Raw genomic sequence first — 22,989 nt, forward strand, 5'->3', positions numbered from 1 at the left:
TAGTGCGGTGGTTCCAGATGCTCGCTGATTGTTCTCCGTTTGTGCTGCTTGTAACTCCGGCTCCCCTCTACTCCACGCAGATGGAGCTGTCGGCTCCATTATGGATATGAAATGATTAAAACTCCAGTCAGCAAACCGCTGCTGATAACTTAGGTCTTGTTAGATGGTCTGTGGAATGGGAGATTAAATATTACAGATTTTTTCAGCGCAAGTAAGACCTTGATATTGTTCCTGGGAGTCTATAAAGCCTGAATTTCATTAGAAGTAAAGTACACTGTGGTAAAAAAAAAAAAAAAAATCTATGAACACGGTCACAGTACTCAGCTAAGCAACGGCCTTTGAATAATGCTTGGTTGGTAGTGAGGGTCTCATATTGCGCTAAGTGTATATCTTCCAATACCACCTAGGGCACCTGGTTATATTTGAAAATGGTGGACTAAATTGATCATCAGCCTGAAATGTTGATAAATGACAGAATAGATTCACAGGTAAAGTTTAAGGGTAGATTCACACCAGCCCTCTTTGGTCCGCTTTAATCAAACTCTGGCTTGTTTGCCTGTTCGTTTGGAGAGGTGTGAATGTACAATCAAACTCTGACACAAACCAAAACAAAGTGAACTCTGGTCCACCTGAAAACCTCGGCTTGGTTGAAGTGAACTCTGGCGTGGTTCGACTGTGCATGAGAATGCCAAGCAGAACGGAGACCGCTCCAAAAGCAGGAAACGTGTGAGTCTAGTGCTAGTAATGGCTCGTGGTCTTTTGCTGAAGAGAAATCCTATAACTGATCAAATCTGATGCTCCTCCAGTTTTGTTTGCATTTTCTAAAGAAAGGAATTGCACTCATGCCTTCGTAATTTGTTTTCTTATTGTTTAATTGTGTATTGATACGGTGTCACCACAAGTGAAGGGGTAAACAGATTCTTTAAAGGATTTTGTTCATTTGACAGCACCAGCTGAAAATGTGACACATGTTGCAATGTTGGTCCCTGATCAAGCCGAGTCTATCGGACTGTCAGGTGTGAAAACATCCTTCGTAAAGTAAAGTAGACACCAACTGTGAAACCCTAAAATTAAAACATTTTTTTCATTAAAAGTCAAAAATTGAACTATTAATTTAACACTGCTGAAAGAAAAAAGGTAACACTTTATTTGAAGGGGTGTGCATAAGACTGACATGACACTGTCATAAACATAAAGTCTTTATGAATGTTTATGACAGTTGTCATGAAGTGTCATTCGGTAAATAATGACACTTTTAATGCAAAGTTGCATTAAAAGTCCATTAAAGTACCAACTTTGCATGATTTTGTAAATTATTTTTAATTGACTTTCAATGCAACTTTTAGAGTAACTTTGGATTAAAAGTGTCATTATTTACCAAATGACACTTCATGACAACTGTCAAACATTCATAAAAACTCCTTCATGTTCATGACAGGTGTTGTGTCATGTTTATGACAGTGTCATGTCAGTCTTATGCACACCCCTTCAAATAAAGTGTTACCAGAAAAACTAACTTCTATGAAAACTTAGATTATCATCTCAGCCTGATTATCTTGACATAATCGTTAGCATTAGCTAGCATTAGCATTGATAAAACACTAATGCTGTCTAAGGTGAACATACTTTTTCTGTTCGTTGAAATAATGTAAAATAAGACATTTAATGTTTTAGTTCATGTTGTAAACGTGGCTCAGGAAAATTTGACAGAAAAAGGCAGTCTGTGAGGGATGAGGAGGCTTTTTTCTTCTGTTTTCTCACCCATCAAAATGGGTCACAGCTTATGACTAAATGTCAAATCTGCCCAACTTTAATCCCAGCAGCATAAACCTGGTATTTGAAATATTGAAGTAACCCTGCAGTTTTGTTTTTTTTGTGCATGTAAAATATGTTAAGTGTTTCATAAATCAATTTCTAAGAAAGCTGGCTGTGTGAACATTGTAAAGCAGCATTTTGACCTCAGGTAGACCCGTAGAGGCGTACAGTACAGCCTCTTCAACAGCGAAAGACACATGGAGACGGAGAGAAACCACTTTTCCCAACAGTTACCATGGCAATCCAATAAAATTGCCATAGCTCTTGGTATTGACTCACGATAACGTGGGTAAAATGAATCTTTTTCTCAAGCGTTAAATCTGGACTTAAATGCTGATGCCCGGTGACAGCCGTGCAAAGTCAAACACTCTGTCCCTGATTTACAGACGACTCCGCCAAGAGGAGACGGACAGGCCGCGCCGAGCAGATGTCGCTTCACTTTCAGTTTCTGACTCCTTCTTTCTGGCACATCTGCCTCATAGACAAAAACTTACAGATGTCGAATGAGAATCTCTGGAGATTTTGTTTATGTCACTCTGATAGCACAGCGTTGAGAATATGTTATATTACGAGGGTTTTCTTTAGATTTATAAAATGGGGTTTTGGAAGGAGATAAAATCAGAAACTCTCCAGTTGCTCAATTTGTTCCTCCTACTGGTTCAAGTTTTTTTTTTTTTTTATATAAAAAAAATAAATAATTCCTTTCGCCATCCTGACAGCACAGGGTGGCTGTTTGAAGCAGCATTAGAAGCAGTGGCACTTCTCATCCCTCTTAAAATTGCTGTTATTCTCATTTGTCTGCTGTGTGATGAGCTCTTGAGTGTTCCCCCGCTGTTTCTAATGCAGACTCAAGATGAGTGTATCTCCCTTTATGGGGGCTATCATTGAGGCAATATACCATGGCTGTCCCGTTTTCTGCCATTTCACCATTTCGCAGCGCAGGCTGCCTGAATTATACAGCAATGCCTTTGACACTGAATGAAAAGGCATTTAGAGTAATTGTATCTGATCTTCCCTTCTCTTTCTGCCTTGTGCCTCTCTCTCGCTGCTGCTGCTTTTGGCAATGAGTGTTTTAGATTGCTTGGTTACTCAGTGGAAATCAGCCTTGATTGACACTTTGACATTAATGTTAATTGGAAATTCTGGGCTATCAGCGAGCAACCTTTGACGGAAGTCTTCCTCCACCGTCCAGAAAAGGCGCCAGGTTGCAGGAAGGAGGGCGTTGAGGCAATCCTGGTGAGGTTGTGCAGCACATTAGCGTGGACTGAATATTCTTTTGCAAATGTGCTCTATGGTTTGAGGCAGTGAAGAGGTTCAGGCTCTTTGAGCTGCAACTCTCAATAGTGAAATAAAATCCTTGCATTTTTCAGGAGCTTTTTAAGCAAACGGTAGCCACGTGCTCATTACAAATGTTCGCAACACTGTTGATATTCCGCTCAAGTCACAGAACACAATTTCGCAATTTTGCAGCGTTTCCATAAGAAATGCATTTAAAATTGCATGTCATTAAGTTTGTTCTCGCAATTAAAAGCCCACTGCGCCACCATCCTCCTACCACTTCCCGTCATCTTCTTCGTCTTTTCGGTGAGTAGTAATATCCGGTATTTTATAGCATGACTCGTGATGTGAAAAAGGTTTTTTCATTGCAGCTGTGCAAGATACGTTAATTTTGAAACACCTAAAAACACTTTTGTTTTCAAAATTTTTTTGTTTTTTCGAAATTGCCATGTTTCCATTAAATTAATTTATTTTCGTAAATCCAGTTTGTGCGATTTTAAGTGTGAGTGGCAGTGAGCACTGTTGGCTTCATGCAGAGAATGACTGATACTGAGACAGTTCAGCATGTACATGCAGCAGTAACTCATACATGCATGCCCACTGATTCGATATCTATTTAACGAGAACATTATTTCTCATTTCCAAGAAATTTTATTCTCGATTTAATTAATAGCAGACACATGCCGGCATGCATGTGTACTGGGGTTATAAACTTTGTGATTTAGAAACCACAATTATTTTTTTGTCAAACCAGTCCTGCGGTTTAAAGACCTTTCGAAGCGATGCAACAGAAAGTGCTTTAATTACCACTTTTCCAGCGCGGCCTCTCTGACCTTCACCTTCTGCTGCACAAAGGCTTCAATCTGGCTGAAAATGAGATTCTAGACTTTTCCATTGTTTACACAAAAATAAAATTGTATATGTTTATAAATAATTACTGTTGGAACAAAAGAGACAGTCATGGTGTGGAAACCGAAAAATAAAATCAGCACAGCGTTAATGAAGGGAATACCACCTACCCATTACTCTTAATGCTTTTAAGACTAGAGTTTCTAAGGTGTATGAAGTGCTTAATTCTGTGTTTTTGCTTGGATTCAAAATCAAAATATACCCAAAAAATATGACATAAAGAGCATTATTGACAATGTAACAGCCTGTAGTAGACAGTATGTTATTTCAACAGTAACAGTCTGTGCAAGTAAAAGCAATTAGATTAATTTTAATTCTACTTTAAATCTTTGTGTGAAATCAAGTTATTTTTTTTCTCAAGCCACAAGAATCACCACACGACGACTTCCTGTTCAAGATAATATCTGAGTACGACATTTAAGAAAATGTTCCACACCAGTTTTATTCCACACGTAGAGCCGGGTACTGTAAACAATACAACAGCATAGATTAATACTTACTGTTTTAAACAGTGGTATCACACTGAATGCTGCCTTTGTTTACAGAAAATAACAGTTTGAACTTATGGTTAGTTAACATTACCATTTTAACAAAAATCCTAACATTTATTCTATACAAAAGCTGTAGCTTGACATGTTTAAGACCAATGGGGTTTATACCAAAATAAGTGTCAGTAATACAGTTTGTTAGGATGGAAAGAGGAACTGCAGTTATGAAATCTTCTCAGTAATAGATTACTACCATTACAGCGAGCTGAACACATATGTTCTTTTGTGACTTAGTTCTGTGTCATTTTTGACTTGCTTATTGTGTCCTGTTTTAGTTTTTTGGTTCGGATCTCATAGTTTTCCTCAGTACCTCAGTTTTCTGAATCAGGTGTCATGTGACGTTCGTGACTCAGCCTGCCTGCTGTTTTCACCTGAGCCCCATTTAACGATTATGGATGAATTTGAATGTGACAAACACAGTCACATTGGCTGACTTGCAACAGATGCTGTTTGAGGAATGGGGTGACGTCCCACATCACTGTGTGACCAAGCACAACCAGCTGTTGTGGCTGACTGTCACGCATCACTGAGGCCACTGTTTGTTGAATAGATACGTTTTCCAATTCTCAATCTGTCTAGCTTCTTCAGCCTAAAACATCTAATTCATTCTACAACAATAAACAAGTCGGTCAAGGAATTTATTGTTTAGCATTGGCGGAGAGGATTTGGAAGTTTTCCTATTGGCACAAACCAAATACTGAGTAAAAAACATATAATCCCTCCTTTTTACCTCATGTCCATTCTTGAGCCATTGAGTTTTGACGGACAAGCTGCAAGCTTTCATCATTTATTACTTTTACAAATGTAACTCCTTTTTGAGAGTATTGTGCCATGTTACTTAAAAAAAATATGACTTACATTTTTAGTTTTGGCAGAACCTCAGAAATAAAACAGCTGTTTTTTGAAGTGCAGTTTATTTGGGCAAATGTGAAATCTGGACCAAACAGGCAAATTCTGGTAACGCTGGTGTCAATGGGTGTGATAATGAACCTTCACGTACAGCGGGAATGCAAACGAAATATCAGTTGAGCCAAAGGGAGGAAATAACATCCCCTCTAACGTAATCTGAAAACTTTTAAATCCTCACTCAGCTTCTGACCAACTTACTCATACTTTCCGTCTCATGTGTACGGACCAGCACACCCAGTATGAGCCTCCTGCTCATACTGGGCAGCTTTCATGTGATAGCACTCCAAACAAGCAGCAGTTGCGAGGAAAAATGTAGAAAGTTTTGTTCTTGGCATTTAAAAATGTTGTATCTTGGCATTTTTTAAACTAATGGGGTTTATACCAAAATATCTATCAGTAATACAGTTTGTTTGGAGGGAATTTAAAAACAACTTTTTTAAAATGCCAATCTGGACTAAACAGGCAAATTTACAGTAAAAATGAAGTGTTTTCCTCTTGAGGCGGGAGTTTGTTTGCAATGTTTAGGAAATACAACAATAGAAATTAAACGCATTTGTCTTTGCAGCAAGCCGACAGTAATAAGCAGCTGAAACGCAGCTATTTATTTACTTATATCATCTGAACAACACAGAGGATCTGGCTGGCTTGTAGTTTGAGGCCAGATTGTTTTTAAAAAATTGACTTTTTATTTTTTGTATTTATTATTAGCCTCCTACCAGTTGCAACTGTGTTTCATCTCTTTAACGGAGGATTCTTTTCATGCTTGAATTGTTTTACTTAAAAAATAACCAAGTATGAAGTGAAGTCCTATTTAATAAGTCTTTGAAAAGTTTAAATTGCCTAAACAGTACTCTATTTATGCAAGCAGAATTCACTTCCATGTTTAAAGCAGGGGAGATTTAACACCTTGAGTTCAGTCTCTTTCAATAGTGATGCTGCCTGACTTTGTCATAGACATGCAACCGCGACCTGACCTGCTCATTCCTGTTTCAACTGATTTAGATTGTATTTTTCTAACGTATAAAGTAGGAGAAAGTGCCTAAGCGTACATACTGTTGTTTAAGGCATTTTGCAGGCTAGAGAATAATGGAAAGTTATACCTGTGTAGCTTTTATTGAACAGAAAATAAAACCGATTCCTTTTTGGGATTTGATTTGCTGATCACAGATTTCTAGAAGAAAAATGTCTGATTCTCAGATGTGGTTCATTGATCTGTACGTCTTGAATCAGAGCGACTCAGAGAGAGGTGGCAACCAAAATTCCTATCTCAGTGTGGGGGTGTGGTTGATGTTGAGAACAAATAATCCTGTGTTTTTCTTCTGTCTCTGTTAGCTAGTTGCTAAGCTAAAGCTAAGCTAAATCTAAAAGAAATTACATGTTGGGAAACGCCCTCAAAGCTAAGATTACAGGATACTAGGAACTAGGGAACGCCCTCTTTGGAGTGTAGCTTAGAGAGAGGCTAACAGTGGGAGTGGGAAAATGTTCTCAAATGCCATTTTGACTGTTGGCTCTTAAAGGTGGCAGGTCATAAAGGTCCAGCTGCATTTTGGTATTAATAAGTGGAATTCATTAATTCAACTCACTGACTCTTCTGTAACCTCATACAAGAAGAACTCAGCATGGAGAACGGATAAATCTCCACACTGATGAACCAAAAACTATTCATTTTGGCTGAGAGACATCGTGAGGTTGATTAATGATCAAGGAGCAGGTGGTTGATTAGAAACTAGGTGCAGCTGTGAGGGAAGGCAAGTAACTAAAGCTGATAAGAGAAAGTGGGGAAAAACACGGCTGTTGGAATACACATGGAACACGAGAAACAAATAATCAATCTAAATACAGAGACGAATCCCAAAATCCAAACACCCCAGAATCGTGACAACCATCACTGCAAAGCTATGTTTTGACTGTAATTTGACCCAAAAACACCTTACCAGGTATTTTTAAAGTAAGGTGGATGCCAAAGGTTATTTCTCCAAATCCCTGCTAGGACAAAATTACTTTTATATCCACGAGCCAAATTTTGCTCCTTCCAACTGGCAGCCATGGGTGAAAACAGAGCTGGCCTCTTGACTTAGATTTGTGACCGCTGTGCTCTCTAAGAACTTTTAAATATTGCTGCTTAGCAAATTGGGTTATGAGAGGTCTGACGTTGTGTTTGTGTGGCTTAGACTTATATTTTCAGCTTCATTTGTTTCATTAAGGGAATATGCAGAGATTGTATACATATTTTGGCCCCAAATGGCATCCTGATGTAACTCTTAATGAGCTACTCCGACTTAAGTACCCTGACTAAACTGCACACAAAATGTTCTTGTTTACCAGCTGTGTCAGTCAGTATCCTCTTATCAAAATTAATAGAGTAGCTTCCACTGGAAGCTGGGAGCAGAAACTAATTTACCCTTATAACGTGTTTTAATCAGTTACTGTTTTACAGGGAAAAATCTACTAAGTGCAGCTTTTGATTTAAAATCCACCATCTGGAAGGTTTTGCCTTTTCAATTTTACATCAGTGGAACGCAAACAGGATTCCCATCGGTGGACACCTCGACTTTTGATTGAGTTCAGAGAAACAGATGCTCATTTGTAGCCAAATTCCTCCAGCTCCATCATCACACGGACACAGAGAGAGAGAGAGAGAGGGAGACGGAGGGCAGAGATGAGTGGGTAGCTGGAAATGCAAATGCCGCGCCAGAGAACTAAATGTGCATTTGTCATGGCGAGGGATTTGATCGCGCTGGGAAGGTGAGACTTCCTGGACCCAGCCGGAGATGTTAATCTAAGCTTGACCTGGTCTGATTTTTTTCCCCCCCAAACTCATGCTCACAGAGGGTTGCTATCTGTGAGAGGGGGTGGGGGGCTGTCCAGGCAGCAGGGACGCTGGGGAGAGGTTGTTTTCTTTTCCAAAACCAAAGAGTAGCACTTCCTTTTGAGCGTTTTCAGAAGACAAATTGGCTTGGATCAACAGCTAGGCAGCTGGCTGATGGAGAGGTGAGATGTATATGGCCCACATGGGCATTTTCATCATAACTGCTTTTCTTTTTATTTATATATTTTGCAGTATGTCACCTGCTGCAGTGTGTCATTCTGCCCTATTTGCTCTCATGCTCTATCACTCACCCACACAAATGCACCTTAAAGTACAGTGCAGTGGTCCTGAACTAAACCTCCCTTTAAACACGTCCTACACAGTTGTGTTTGTGGCTTTGATAAAAAAAAGGAGAGAGATCTCACTTCAGTATGAAAATAGAAAAAAAAAAGGATGTTGCTTTTTTAAATGTCCCCATGCTGTTTGGAAAAAGAAAAAGGTAAAATTATAACTAATTTTATGACTTTTTGCTGTCTGGTACAGATCTATAATCTGGGTTGTGTAATCCTTTGGAGCTGAGCATTGACAGCGTAAACAATAAGCATTTTATTTCTTTCTCTACATAGTAGAGAAAGTTCAACATCTGATTCTGCTGACCTTCAGATAGTAAAATAAGGAACCTTTATGATAAACATAATTTAAAATGCCATTGACTGGTGCATATGAATCAAGATAACTGAACTGTCTCTCTTATTTTACTAGGTGCTAAGTCACAGGTGTGGCCTCTGGACTTGCACATTTGATTAGATCTGGATTAGTTTAGTCTCAGGGTGATTCTAGGATCTGACCTTTACCAGTTGAACAGCTGGTAGGACGTTTTGACTGACACAATTGTTGACGTCCAGGGATCAAACAAACCCTTTTAAAAAAACGTTTTCCCCCCTCGCCTGTGGTTGTGCTGCATCAAGACACAAGAAACCTCCAAAGAAGACATGAGCACAATTTGTAAACAAAAAATGGCATCAGATTTTAGCAGTGGTAGGATTTCTGTTTTGCGTTTGGTAAAAGATCACAAGCTTCTTCTTCTATATTCTGGGTAAATATACCCAGAATGCCCTGTGCATTGTGGTTTTGAAGCAGTCTGTGGTCCACTTGGTGTTCACATACGCATTTGAACCATGATAGAATTCAAGTAACGCAAACCGAAACCTAGGTTTTTAGGCAGACCTAGGTTTTTAGGCAGTCCTAGGTTTTGTTGCGCTTAATAACCCAGGTCTGATCACTTGTGAACTCTGATCCGTATCAGAGTTCACTTGTGCTTTCACACCTCCCCAAGCAAACTAGGCAAAGGTTTTCTAGGCAAAGGAACTACTAGAGCTTGATTAAAGCAGACTAAAAATATCTAGTGTGAATGCGCCGTCAATGTCCTGCCAAATCATTGAGATCTCTATTAACATCCGTGCCATATGTAAATTTAAAAAATATTTATTTTTTACCAAAGTATTTCTTTCTTACTAGAAAAACTAAAATTGCTTTGGAATGACCCAGACAGAACCCAACTTTTAATCTGAAGGAAACTAAAGATCATGGTGATGGGAATTAGACCTTCTAAACCCTAATTATTTGGAGTTGGACTGTTTATTAATGATTTCTCCATTGGTTAATGAGAAGGGTACAAGTGATTTTAATCCAGTGTTTCATATGTTTACGTGGAGGCCGTACAAATTAGGGACTTTATTTTTTTTTACTTCACAAACACATCCCCTTTATTTCAGTTCTATAAAGGATCAGTCTTTTGATATTATAACCTTGATAGTAGTACATTTTGTAGAAAGATGACTCTTAAGAAGAAACTGAATGTGACCCAAACAGCTCTTGGGAAACAAAGCAAATAACTGTATGACATGAACCTGGTGTGTATAGAGGAATACAGAACAGAACCTTAATCCGTATGATTTGATCAAAATCAAGTTTTGTTGCTGAACGTGAAACCATATTTTCCATAATGTTTTGCCTTGTTCTTTAGATAAGAAACCACTGTTGTCTTCCTCAAACTCCCAAAAGATCAATTATTTTTGTTTCTTTGCCGTCTCCTCAATCTGTCACCCTTTTCAAAGAACTCAGATTACCTTTCAGCCTAGGCTTTTCATCAGATATTTCATTTGATACATCGGATCAAAAAATTTGCTTCTACTCAAAGCTTAAATGAAAGCCTTCGGGCAAAACCTGCTTGCTTTGAGGTGTGCAAATGTTACAGCATGACGGTGCTCAGGATGTGGAGCACCTGTTGGAAAACTGATTTTTGAGTTACATTTTTTTTATGAGATTATACTGATTTTACAGCTATCTGGAAGGACTAGAAGAGTCCTCCACTTTTTCAGTAAGCAGCCTTTAAACTCTAAGGTGTAGTGTACACAACTTTAAACATTTTCTCTGAACATCAGTGTGATTTCTTCATGTTTTTTCTTGCAGGTTTGGCAGTTCACCAGATTATCACAATCACTGTGTCTCTCATCATGGTGATCGCAGCCTTGATCACAACACTCGTCCTTAAAAACTGGTAGGAAAGATTCCTTTACTCTTCACTCTCAGCACCTTGTCAGCAGCTCCGCTTCTGTTTTAGAGAATCTCACTCGCTTAGTCATAGGTGCGAGGTATGATTTTATGTTTGTTTCTTGTCTTTGGTGCGTGTTTTTGTAGCTGTGCGCAGTCTGGAAATGGCCGCCACAATAGCCATCAGAGAAAGATCCACCAGCAGGAGGAAAGCTGCCAGAACCTGACAGACTTCACGCCGGCCCGCGTGCCCAGCAAGGTGGACATCTTCACTGCCTACAACGACAGCCTGCAGTGCTCGCATGAGTGCGTACGGACTGCCGTCCCCATCTACACTGACGAGATGATCCAGCAGACACCTGTGTACAAGACGGCTTACAATGGAAACAGGTACGATTGTGGAAAAATGACCAAGTGAAAGAGGGAAATAACTTTTCTGCTTACCAGAAATAATATTGAACGCACTTAAAAATATATAATCACTTGTGTTGTTGGTGTCAGGACCTGGGTTGTTTTGATTTTTTGATTCTAGTTTCATTATATTGTTTCTTTATTTGATTAGACCAGCCTTGTTTCTGTTTTACATTAGTTCAGTCCTTAGTTATTTTAGTTTGCTATGTCTAGCTATTTGTGTTCATCTCCCTAGTTACCCAGTTTGTGTACTCTCCCTCGCCCCTGTTCCATTTTCTCTCTCTTTCTCCTCATACCTGCAACCCATTTCTGATTAGTCATCTGTTCCCTGTTCAATAATCAAGCTGCTCGGTTTATATGCAACTTATTCTCAGTCACTTCTTGTTGGTTCCTCCTGTTAAATCCCCTTTTTGTCCTCTGATTTATCCTACTGGCTATTCTTCCAGGTTTTTGTGTTTTTTTGTTCTGCTCTGGCCCCCTGTGATTTATTTATTTTTTGGAAGTTCTTCGCTTTCCGTTTTAATAAAAACTTCAAAAGTACTCATTGAATCTGCCTTGCTGCATTTGGGTTCTCCATTACCACAACACATCACAACAGTTGGCGTGTGATTTCTAAAATGTAATGAGAGTACAGTGCCCTGTAAAATGGGAAATAAATCAATCTTGAATTTTAGTAGCCAGTATAATCTCAGTGGGCTGCACGGTGGCGCAGTTGGTAGAGCTGTTGCCTTGCAGCAAGAAGGTTCTGGGTTTGAGTCCCGGCCCCGGTCTTTCTGTATGGAGTTTGCATGTTCTCCCTGTGCATGCGTGGTTTTCTCCGGGTACTCCGGTTTTCTCCCACAGTCCAAAAAACATGACTGTCAGATTAATTGACCTCTCCAAATTGTCCCTAGGTGTGAGTGTGTGTGTGCATGGTTGTGTGTCCTGTGTGTCTGTGTGTTGCCCTGCGACAGACTGGTGACCTGTCCAGGGTGAACCCCGCCTCTCGCCCGAAACGTTAGCTGGAGATGGGCACCAGCAACGCTCCTGACCCCACTGAGGGACAAGGGTGMAAGAAAATGGATGGATGGATATAATCTCAGTCTAAAGTGAAGAAGATCTTTAAGGAAAAAACGTACAAAATCCAAGCAAAATTATTGAACTTACTATTGGAATTTTACCAATTCCTACAAAATAAAGTAAATTAATCAATTCTTCAGTAAAGCTCAATTCTTCAAGTAGGGTAGAGCAGATTGTTTTTGACACGAACTATTTATTATTAATGCACGATTTCCTGTTTTCATAGAAATGCTGTAACACCAGCTCATTTCTCTTATCCTAGTTTCTAAATGGCAAATATTACAGTGCATTCTATGCAAATAAAGTAGATGTGCGTTGATCTTCATGAATCAGAAAATGACTCGAAGAAAGTGACTCAACCACACTTAGTCAGATTGATGGGAAGGAAAACATTATTTTGGTTTATAGATTTAGGGCAAATATAAGCTTCCATTTTTCTGACTGTTTTCCAAATAACCATGTAAATTCTTTACAAACAGGTTAACACACTTATATAACTTTACACCCAAGAAACTGATAAAATAATTTACATTTTTGTGTCTTTATTGATGATTCTCTCATTACGTGGACAGTGCTTGGTCTTACACTGACAGGTTTTATAGACCGGGTGATGTTGTGAGGTAAAAGACCAACAGTGATGACAAATTAACAGCCATACATCAGCAGTGACGATGAAAATGATTAATTTAGTGTCTATATTTAACAATCGCAGGTCACTGGAAGCGTTTTTATCGCTTTATTTTACAGATGTAACAGAAACACTTCTGATGAGTCAAGCAGCTTTTTTTAGTATCCGACTGTGACAACATTATGCTGTCGACAGGGACGTTGAAGGCTAACTAGGGGCATGATTAGACCTTAGCGGGCACACGCTAATAAAATCTCTGGGGCAAAAAAACATGCCTTAGCTCGGTGTTTCATTCACTTCAAAGTCAATTTGCTTAATGACCTAACTGCCTTCGTTTTACCCAACAGGCCCTCCCCCACCGAAAGACAACTGATTCCTGTGGCCTTTGTGTCAGAGAAATGGTTCGAGATCTCTTGTTGACGAGCTATAGGCTTTCACTCGTTTACTGGGAAAGACTTCATGAATCCGGACTCTGGTGGGTACTTTTCCATGTTACCTCCTCTACAAACTGTGGAGCGGGCTTCAGCCGCCTCAGTCCCTTTTGGTAATGCTGCCCCACTTTGGGAATTGAGAGGAACTTGGCATATGTTTGTTATTTGTGACATAATTGTGGATTTTTCCCATATCCTGTGTGGAAGGAAAATCAGTTCATAGCAGCATCTCAGAAATGAGGTAGTCGTTTGGGCCTTACTGCAATTCTTGTGAATTCCACAACCTTTGAATTTGCTCACATTTTGTTTATTCATAGCCACAAACCTTTGTGTATTCTATCTGGATTTTATGTTTTAGACCATCACAAAGCAACACTTACAGTACAGTGCCCCCCAAAAAGGATTCACCCCTTTTTACTCTTTTATTACTTATAGAAATCATGATCAACATAGTCTGGCTTCTTTGACAGGACAAAGCAGAAAGATTTATGTGAAAGTGAAAACCAATTCTCACAAAATGAACAAAGTGATTGCATTAATATTCACCCCCTTTAAAGTGACTGACTGACCTAAGTCGACAAAGATCCAGAGAATCGGTGTTAGTAGACTCGCAGTGAGTGGAATTAACATCTCCTAAGTTCAATGACTGTCTCTCAAGCGATTGCTGTATAAAGACAGAGGTGTCTGGAATGTCCTTCCCTTTTCTTGGCTACGTTACAACATGCAGACAAAAGAACACAACAAGCAAATCAGAGAAAAGTTTACTGAAATGTATGAGTCATGGGAACGAAACAAAAAAAAGGAATTTTGTAATTTCTTTGTCAAAAAAAAGGGCAAATTTTGCTAATCATAATTGATGTGTAAATGTACAATGGTGAAATTTCCAAGGGGACGGATCATTTTTAAAGACACTGTAAAAGGATGACTCTTTTAGCGGCCATAAAAGATTTGAGACTGAGTTTGAAGTGTCGTTCTGGCAGGACAGTAACCCACAACAAATATCTAGCTCTTTCATGCATAGTGGTCACTACAGTGGACAGCTGTCTAAATGACACTTTCTTGTGGATTTTTATGTTATAAATGCACACAGACCACAGAAGTGAACACTAATGCATCATAAAATACACTATAAATTACTCGCCATCAGCTGCAAATGCAAGAAATTATTTTTGCTAAATCCAATATGGCCGACAGACCCTATCCCTCCTTCTACTTTAGATGACTCTTGCAGGTAAAAAAAAAAATTGACATCAGATAACCCCTAAAGAACAATACTGCTAATGCATTTTTCAAATAACAACTTTGTATTTGGAGAAAATTACAATTGATCACCAAAAAAAAGAAAAAAAAAATTAATTACAATTTTTTTTTCCCTACTTTTTTTCTATGCCTTAAGAAAATAAAAACAAAATGAAAAAAAATCCTGACACAAAGGATCATGACTCATGCATGAAAGGGTTAGAGATGCAGCAGAACGGTTTAGATTGAAACATATTCTTGTTTTAAAGTACAATTAAGGTGCAACTCTAAATCCACTTAAACATCTGTGGCATGTCTTGAAAATTGATCTTGCGAGTTGCTCTTCATTCATTCTGACTGACCCTGAGCTCCTTTGCCAAGAACACCAGGCGGAAATGTAATAGTCTTAATTTAGAAACAAAATACATTGAAGTTTGTGGTTGTGACTTCATAAAATGTGGAAAAAGTTCAACTGTTATAAATACTTTTGCAGCACCATGTGATCACACCTATTTCTTTTTAAATAAGCGTCCAAAAACTTTGTCCTGTCCTTGCCACTCGCATTCCTAGACTTTGTTTGCAAAAAGAGCAGGATTACAACTCACTCAAAAACTTTTGCTTGGCCAGTTCATGCTAGGATGTCCAAGAATTTGAAATTCAGTGTATAAACCTTGAACACATGCTTTAGCGCTGCAGTATTGGTGGGGGTAACTACTGAGCCAGATTTTCAATTAAACGGATGGCCTGCAGGTAAAGTAGGGAGAGGACTGAGTGTCATGACATTTGTTGTTGCCTGGCCACACATTATAAAGTTCAGCTTTTCACAGCGTGCTCCAGATTGCATGGCTTTGAATAAAATATTACATCACCATTTGTGAAACCTAAACCTAAATTATTTGTCTAACAATTAGCCTTAGTTGTATTTTTTTTTGTACACTGCATGTTACTTTAATTGGCTTTGAAAAAGGAAATTAGCTGCATGTTTTTCAGGCCAGATTGGAATGCCACCCTCCCCTCTAAAGCAAGTTGAAAGTAGGCTAATTTAGGAAAAAAAAAATCATGTCTGTGTTGCTTGGCCTCGTAACGAGGAGTAACTGGATTGTTTTTGTCTTTCTCTACATTTCCACAGGATCCAGTTGGAAACAAGAAACACACAAAAACAGCTTATTTTGTAAAATAGTGTAATCTCTCCTCGGACATTTGTGAAGATATTTATTTTTCTAGAGATAACAAGCTGAGCAGCCGTGGAGCTGCTCTTCCATCTTTCCCGAAAAACAGCATTCATTTAGGTAGAGAGTACATAGATATATATATCTAAATATATATAGATATATTTACAGGACGTATGGGACGAGACTGTGGACATCGAGGATGTCTAATGGAAAATATTTGACTTAAGATGAAGGAGCCCAAGGAGCTGCTTTGGGTGGGAGACAAACTATATATTTCTGAACAATGTGCCAATAATGCCACTATGTGCCACAACCTGGATAAATGGAAGTTTTAACAATAACTGAAGGACTAAAACAAAGTGTGTTGTATTAAACCTGTATCAGTTCTTATTCCTTTATTAATTTTCTTTTTTTTGTCCTTTTTTTAAAGAAATGTAAAAAAGAAAATACTTCAAGGGTGTTTGAAAATGTTTTGAAGTAATTTTGAGAAATGGTTTGCAAAGGAGTCTAAAACATATTTCTACGAATCACAAAAAAAGAGAGTTGCAACAAAACATATATAGATGGTTTATGCTTTATTGAACAATTGACTTTAAAGACATAATTTGTATTAAGTCCCATTTTAAAACCAGAATAGTTATGTCTATTTTTGTACACCTAGGAATTAAACACAAAACAAACAAAAAAAACACACAAAAAAAAGTCTGCCGCAGCACCGACAGTGGTAAGTCTGGAGAACGGAGGACCGCTGCTGTTACACGCCCCCCCACTGTTACCCGAAACTATTACAAAGGACCCCATCTGCATCTGGCTCAAGCCAACCCAATGCTCACGTCACTGCTTCTTAATCATGGAGGTTAATGAAAACAGATATGGAAGGTTTTCGTGGTGAAGGTGTATGCAACAGCACCACATTCATATAGTTGGAACACGGAGAATCAGACTCACTGCAGGGAACTCCACAGGATATTCATAGCGTCTCAGGACTGTCTAGGTTTCATGCAAAGTACAAATTAGTCTCTTACTAAGCAATTTAGTCAGACTAAATTCTGATACTTGGTATAATTCAAATGGAAAGTGAAAAAAAAAGAGGCTCAAACATCTCCGAAAATATATGAACCAGTTTTCTGGATGAAGAACGGGAAGCAACAGAGACATAATCCTAAGGCTCAGAATGATCCTCAGCAAGTTTCCTTACCAGATGTATTGCAAAGGCCACCTCTCTATAGACCCACCTGGTCCTCTACCAACAGGAAAGCAGTTCAAGGAGAATAAAATTTAACCAGTTTTCACCTAAACAGATTGTGTTGAACTAAATGATCCAGCCGTATCTGAAATAATTCAATTAAAAAAAAAAGCTGACACTCCCTGATTGTTTTGTTAAAGTCAAAGGATTAAGACAAGCCAATTACCCACCACTAAATTGGTTGAAACAGTCTCTGAAGTCAGGTGGAGTGAACTGCGTGGTGAGAAGAATAGCAGCGCTCTCCCGAGAGCCTCCTAGCACCAATGACTTTATTATTATTAAAACTTCAAGCTCTGATTACCTTTGTGCTACGAAGCTCTTGTGAAAACTGTCTAATAATCTACCTGTAATTGTGCTGTAGGTTTGTACAAAGCACAAACACAATTCTGTAATTGTAAACATTTTTTTTTTTGGGCTGCAAACAGCAATATGTACAGATTTAATCGGTTTCACTGGGTGTTGGGAAAATTCATTTCCAGTAATTCACATGGGTCCATTTTTTTTTTTTTTTTTTTTTATTTTTAAGACTTCTACACAATTCCTAAAATGTACCAAGAAAACATGGCAAATACTTTCAAGGAGGCCGTTTTCACACATGATTGTTTGAAGATGGCTTGGGGATTCTACACACAGTTCGGTCCAATATTTTTTATTTTTATATTATTCTTAATGTTTATTTTTAAAGTGGCTGTTCACTTCATTATAGAAAAGTTCCTTCTGAAGATTTGGTCTCATAGTTAGAAGTGTTTAGGATGGGAGAAGCTGTAAGCAGGACAGAATACGGAGAAATTGATGTTTTCAAAAATGATCAACCTTTCTACAATCACTGTTGTAAAGAAAGAATTAGGAAGAAATAAGAACTGTTTGTGAGGTGAGGGAGCAAATGGCAAAAAAACCCAACAAAAAAACAACAGGTCATCAGTAAAATAGAGATATTCGCTGCTACGTTTGCACATTTTCTCGCTAGCTGTTCTTCCGGATTTTTATTTCTTTGTTTTCAAGGCAGCCTGAAAAATCTCTGAAAGAATTTCAGGGGAAATGCTGCCACGTTGTTTCTAGAACATTCCAGGACTGTAGTGCATGTGTGAAAACGCCTTACGTGTAAACGCGAGCCCTTGTCGAGGTGTAAAAAAAAAAATAGAGTTGGGATCAACACTGTGGTGCAAAACTCCTGCTTTTTGGCCCAAACACAACATAAAAAACAACAAAAAAAAAAACGAATAACGCATAACTGGTCAGCCTCAAATGCGTCAGGCTGTGTTGCTTCTTTGACATAACATATATTTTTTGAATGAAGACTCTTACCTTCTCTATCAGAGGGGTTGCGAAACCTACTGTACATTACACACGTGTAAATGTATTTTCTATATATTTGCTTCTATTTGTGTACAGGTGTGTTCTATTTTTCAAGGCCTCTCCTGTTGTTGGGAAGGCTTCGAGCTAGGTCGGGGATAGTGTCTTTGTTTACATGTGTATCTACAGTATTTCTTTCAAAAACACAAAAACTAACCTTGTGCCAAGCTTCTTATCTGCACTTTTGAGCAGTACTTGTATGATATCTTTAGCTAACCAGTATAATACTTCAGTAGATGCTGCAATAGTTCACTGGCTGAAAAGTGGAAGGTCTGAAAGTAAGAATACAGGGGGGGCTTTATCAGGTTCTGGTGCATTTATGGATTGGCTGGAAAACCAATGACTTGCTCTTCTCAAACACTTTCAAGTGGAATTTAATATAAAGAGCACCACCACATGAATATTAATAAAAAAAAACAACCGATGCCAAGAAACCAACTAAACTTGATCTATGTTGAGTTCCTTCCATCTGTCATTCTTTTTTTGTTATTTTTTATTTTTGCTACGCTTGCCCCAGAAATTTCAGAATTTGGCATAAGCTTCTCTATAGGTACTGAATACATCTACTAATAAAGTACATGATGCTGATGATGTAAAAATAAAAGTGTTAACTGAATGAATGAAAACACATAGTCTGAAAACAAATTATTTTTCCTCAAAGTTTACAAGATATTTCCTGGTTTGTAAAATCACCTGCACATTTTAACCTGTAATGCTTGAATGCCAGTCGTGATAGTGGTATAACTGGGATGTCTGATTAGCATGGAAATACAGACGCTTCAGCGAGGCAACCTGTGTAGACCAATTGCAGCATAACGCCACAAATGCAACATATGAACTCATTTCTTATCGTCTGCCTACACAACTTACTTCCCTACGACTTTCTATTTTCAGTAAATACTTAAGGATAGCTGGTTTCTTTGTTGCAAATAGGGAGGGAATGAAATCAATTCTTCGCCAGTCAGATCTCACTTTCTAAGCAGGTGCATTTATTTTGCGCGGAGAATGAATATTTTGCAGCTCCTGTTCCCGTCACCTCACTCGCCTACGAATTCTTTCGCTCCCCTCAGCACAAAGACACTATCGACCAGCAGAGGTTTGCTCTGTCAAGACGAAGGATAAGACAATTTTACAGGTCCTGTGATTTGTGTTTGCATGTGTCAAGACATATGGAGTGGAACTTATCGACATATGTATTGTTTGAACATCTAAATGTTGACAGAACATTTCCAAGGTCTGTTTTTTTTTTTTTTTTTTTCCCTGCCATATCGTTAAAGAGCATTACCGTAAGAGGAAGAGAGTCGATGAATCGAGTCGGCTTTGTTATCCGGCTTTTGATGTCCGACGAGCCCAGAAACGTATTAAACACGTGGCGTTGACAGCGACAAGGTGGTGCTTTGAATTTGATCAAAGTCAATAGGGTGCTCAATGAGGCGAGACTCTGCAGGAGGAGAGAAATATTTGATGCGACAGTAAATCTCACCAAATCAATTCCTTAGCTGTGAGGAAACTGTAGCTCCTCACTCCGCTTCTCCTTGTTTCAGGAAAATCTCGTACTGTGCGCTTACTGTAATCCCAGCAGAGGGCTCTGACTCTGCTCTTGGGTCATGTTTTTTTATAATTTTTTCTCACAAGAGCTAAAGCACTGCTGGTGCTTATCTATACAGCGAAAGACTTGGAAATATAAAAGAAAAACATTTTTGTTTGCAGCACCCCGGATTTTCTCATTACGCATCGGCGAGAGGGGGGGCGAGAAGTAACGTGACCCAAATCTGCCGTTGATTCACACAGAAGGCCTCTAGCACTGTAAGATGCCTTTTGCAACAGAGTGCAGATCTGAACTGAGCGGCATGTAAAGGGAATCTGAGAAGCAGGAAGGAACGGGAAGAGAGATGCTGAGAGCGTTTAGTGACGGCAAAATCCGAGGCTGAAGTTGAGCTAATATGGGAGAGAAAAGTAGAAAGTGTCTTTGATCATTCACACTCGACAAAAACTCATTCATACTTACGATGAAGGAAAACGACTCCAGTTGTGTTGTCGCCATAAAAATGAAGAGTTTGTACTTTGTGACTCTTAAACTTTTTATATTTGTGTTTAATATATCAATGAGTACCTCTGTTAACTTTTCTATAAGACATATGACTATAGTATATAAACGCACACATTCATGCACACACACACACGCACACACGTTATACACCTCCAAAAAAAGGGACTCCAGTCTGTCTCTGTGACGGCTAAGCGTTGTATAACTTTTGTTTTGTGTCTTATGAACTACATCTCTTCCTTTTGTAGTAATTGGTAAACGTTTCAATTTCCAGGTGACTATGATTTGGTTATTCTTGTACTACTAAGCTCTGTATTTGCAAGCACTGTAAATGCGATTCTCACTGGATTCGTCCTCTGTACATTTAGTACTCTGATGTTGCTATTAATAAAACATAAAACAACATGAGCTCGTGCGGTAATATTTTTTTTTTTTGTCTTGTCTTGTGGTAAGAGCAGAGAAATAACTTCACTAAACAGCTTAGAATAACATCACTGGTTATACAATGTGAATGTATTTAAAACCGGAGAGTGGGACTTTATAAAACAATATGTTTTTTACAAATTTGATAAAAATGTCATTATGTCGTGACAGTATGGTAAGTGACAGAGGATTTGTGAGCAGAAATCCTCCAGATACTCCAGAGTTGCTATCGCCATTTGCAGGAATACACTGGTCAAAAACAACCAATCAGAGCCAGGAGGAAGGTCGTAGTACTGTTAATCAACCTTGTGTATGCGCTGCTCAATGTGCTAATGGCAGAGAAACAACTTACTGTTCCAGGTAAACCGCTTATCCGCCATCATTTCCCGTCTCAGTTTCCGACTGAGAGGTGGATCTCTGCAGTTAGAACTGGGAGCACTGGGAGCACTGGGAGAAGGCAAAGTAGCTGGATTTTCTTTATTTTTATCAAATATGTAAAGGATTTTTTTTCAATAAAAGATACATACTGCTGCTGTAACAGATGCAAGTTCTCTTTGTCTAGATTTAATTTATTCATTGAATCACTGCAAGCAAGACATAAGTAATGTTTATTATTATCTTATATGGACTTTCTTTGTTTTCTTTCTTTTTTTTAAAGAATATTCATGTTGACGGCTGCATGGTGAAACGGTTGGCAGCTCCAGTGCCCTGCAACAAGAAGCTCCTGGGTTTGAATCCCTGCCTGAACTGTCAGGATGTTTTCCTTGTGCATTTATGGACAGTCTCTTCAGTTGCTCTGACTTTTTCCTACAGTCCAAAAACGTGATTGTTAGGTTACATACTCTCTCTAAATTCTCCTTAGGAGTGTGTGTGTGGACAGTTGTTTGTCCTGTGTTGCTCTGTGATGAGCCAGTTGCCTGTGTAGCGTGTACGCCGCCAATCGCCCAATGACTGCTAGAGATGAGCGCCGCCCTGCAGCGGTTGGCAAGTATAGAGGATGGACAAATTCATGTTTAAAAAAAATGCAAAGATGAGGTGAGCTAAATTTCTTACTATCATTACCTCTGTGTGACAAAATATATAATTCTGCACATAACCTTCAAGCGTCATCACTTCTGTTTACGACCACAACTGGATGAAATATGTGCAGACACAATATAAAAATATGAAATTCACAAAGGAAGCTCTGTGCTGCAGAGATGCAGACCAGATGCCACCGCATGCACCTTGGTGTGTGGTAATGCCGACCTCCACTTGCTTTGGTGCAAGTTGAACAAAGCAACTGGAATGCTGACTTGGACAGTCTGAGGCTTCCCATAAACCCTGAGCTGAAAGTCTAATTCAACTGGCTTTTAGGTGACAGTGGCTGTTACTGCGGAAACAAAAGTGTTCAAATTCTGGTAAACAAAAGTGTTCAAATTCTGGTTTGTCAATCTCTTTTACAAAAAAACAGATATGTAGCGCTTTTAGTGAACATGTAATTGCAATGTTTAAATAAAATTGCTTGAAACGAGACAAGCAGTTTTAACAAAATATTATTGGTTGAAATAAATTAGGACACCCTCACCTTAAGATGCCTTGAATTACAAATAGGCACATGCTTAGAAGATGGTTACTCAGCATTATGTTGGAGGTTTGCCCCGTCTAAACTCAGGCATTTTGTCTGGTGTGTTCCTTACACTTGGAGTGAAAGTGAGCAGCACAGGAAGATCAAAGAAGCTGTCTGAGTTCAGAAGGAGACTGCAGCAGCTTATGAGTCTGGTCAGGGATTTAAAGATGTTTTGAAACAATTTCAAAATCGACTATTACACTGACTACACAAAGTTAATGGCAGCAAAAGCTCTGTCATTGGCATTAGTCAAACAAGAGAACGCAGCATGTGTTGCTTATCCATCTGTTTTGTTTTTTTTTACTTCTCTGTGACTGTGCTGCTATTAGATTTCTCAAATCCAAAAAAGAATTATGTTTGTCACAATATTATTTATAATTTCACTGTTCAGTAATTATCATAATGCTGTGTTTCTTTGCCCGAGGTTTAATTGAATCATACGGTGCAATACTGCTATAATTATTAAATGGTTGGATACTTCTATAATTATTAAATGGTTGGTGGTGGATAGTATTTGTCATTTGCAGAATGAAGATTGTAAATAATAATA

At 38.6% G+C, this 22,989-nt stretch overlaps 1 protein-coding gene across 2 annotated transcripts in view; it reads left to right on the forward strand.

Moving 5' to 3' along the window:
- The window catches only part of ajap1 (adherens junctions associated protein 1), a 59,189-nt gene extending 38,374 nt beyond the window's left edge, over positions 1-20,815 (forward strand). Inside the window, exons 3-6 of one of the 2 annotated variants that reach the window (XM_017305842.1) lie at positions 10,741-10,828; positions 10,954-11,211; positions 13,267-13,394; positions 15,719-20,815. In XM_017305842.1, the coding sequence (XP_017161331.1) occupies positions 10,741-10,828; positions 10,954-11,211; positions 13,267-13,339 (419 nt within the window). In that variant the 3' untranslated portion in view covers positions 13,340-13,394; positions 15,719-20,815. The remainder of the gene's footprint in view (positions 1-10,740; positions 10,829-10,953; positions 11,212-13,266; positions 13,395-15,718) is intronic. The other variant, XM_008413091.2, reaches the window with a different exon arrangement.
- The last annotated feature ends 2,174 nt before the right edge of the window (positions 20,816-22,989 follow it).

Source organism: Poecilia reticulata, linkage group LG7 (assembly GCF_000633615.1).
Source record: "Poecilia reticulata strain Guanapo linkage group LG7, Guppy_female_1.0+MT, whole genome shotgun sequence".
NCBI classification, from domain to species: Eukaryota; Metazoa; Chordata; class Actinopteri; order Cyprinodontiformes; family Poeciliidae; genus Poecilia; species Poecilia reticulata.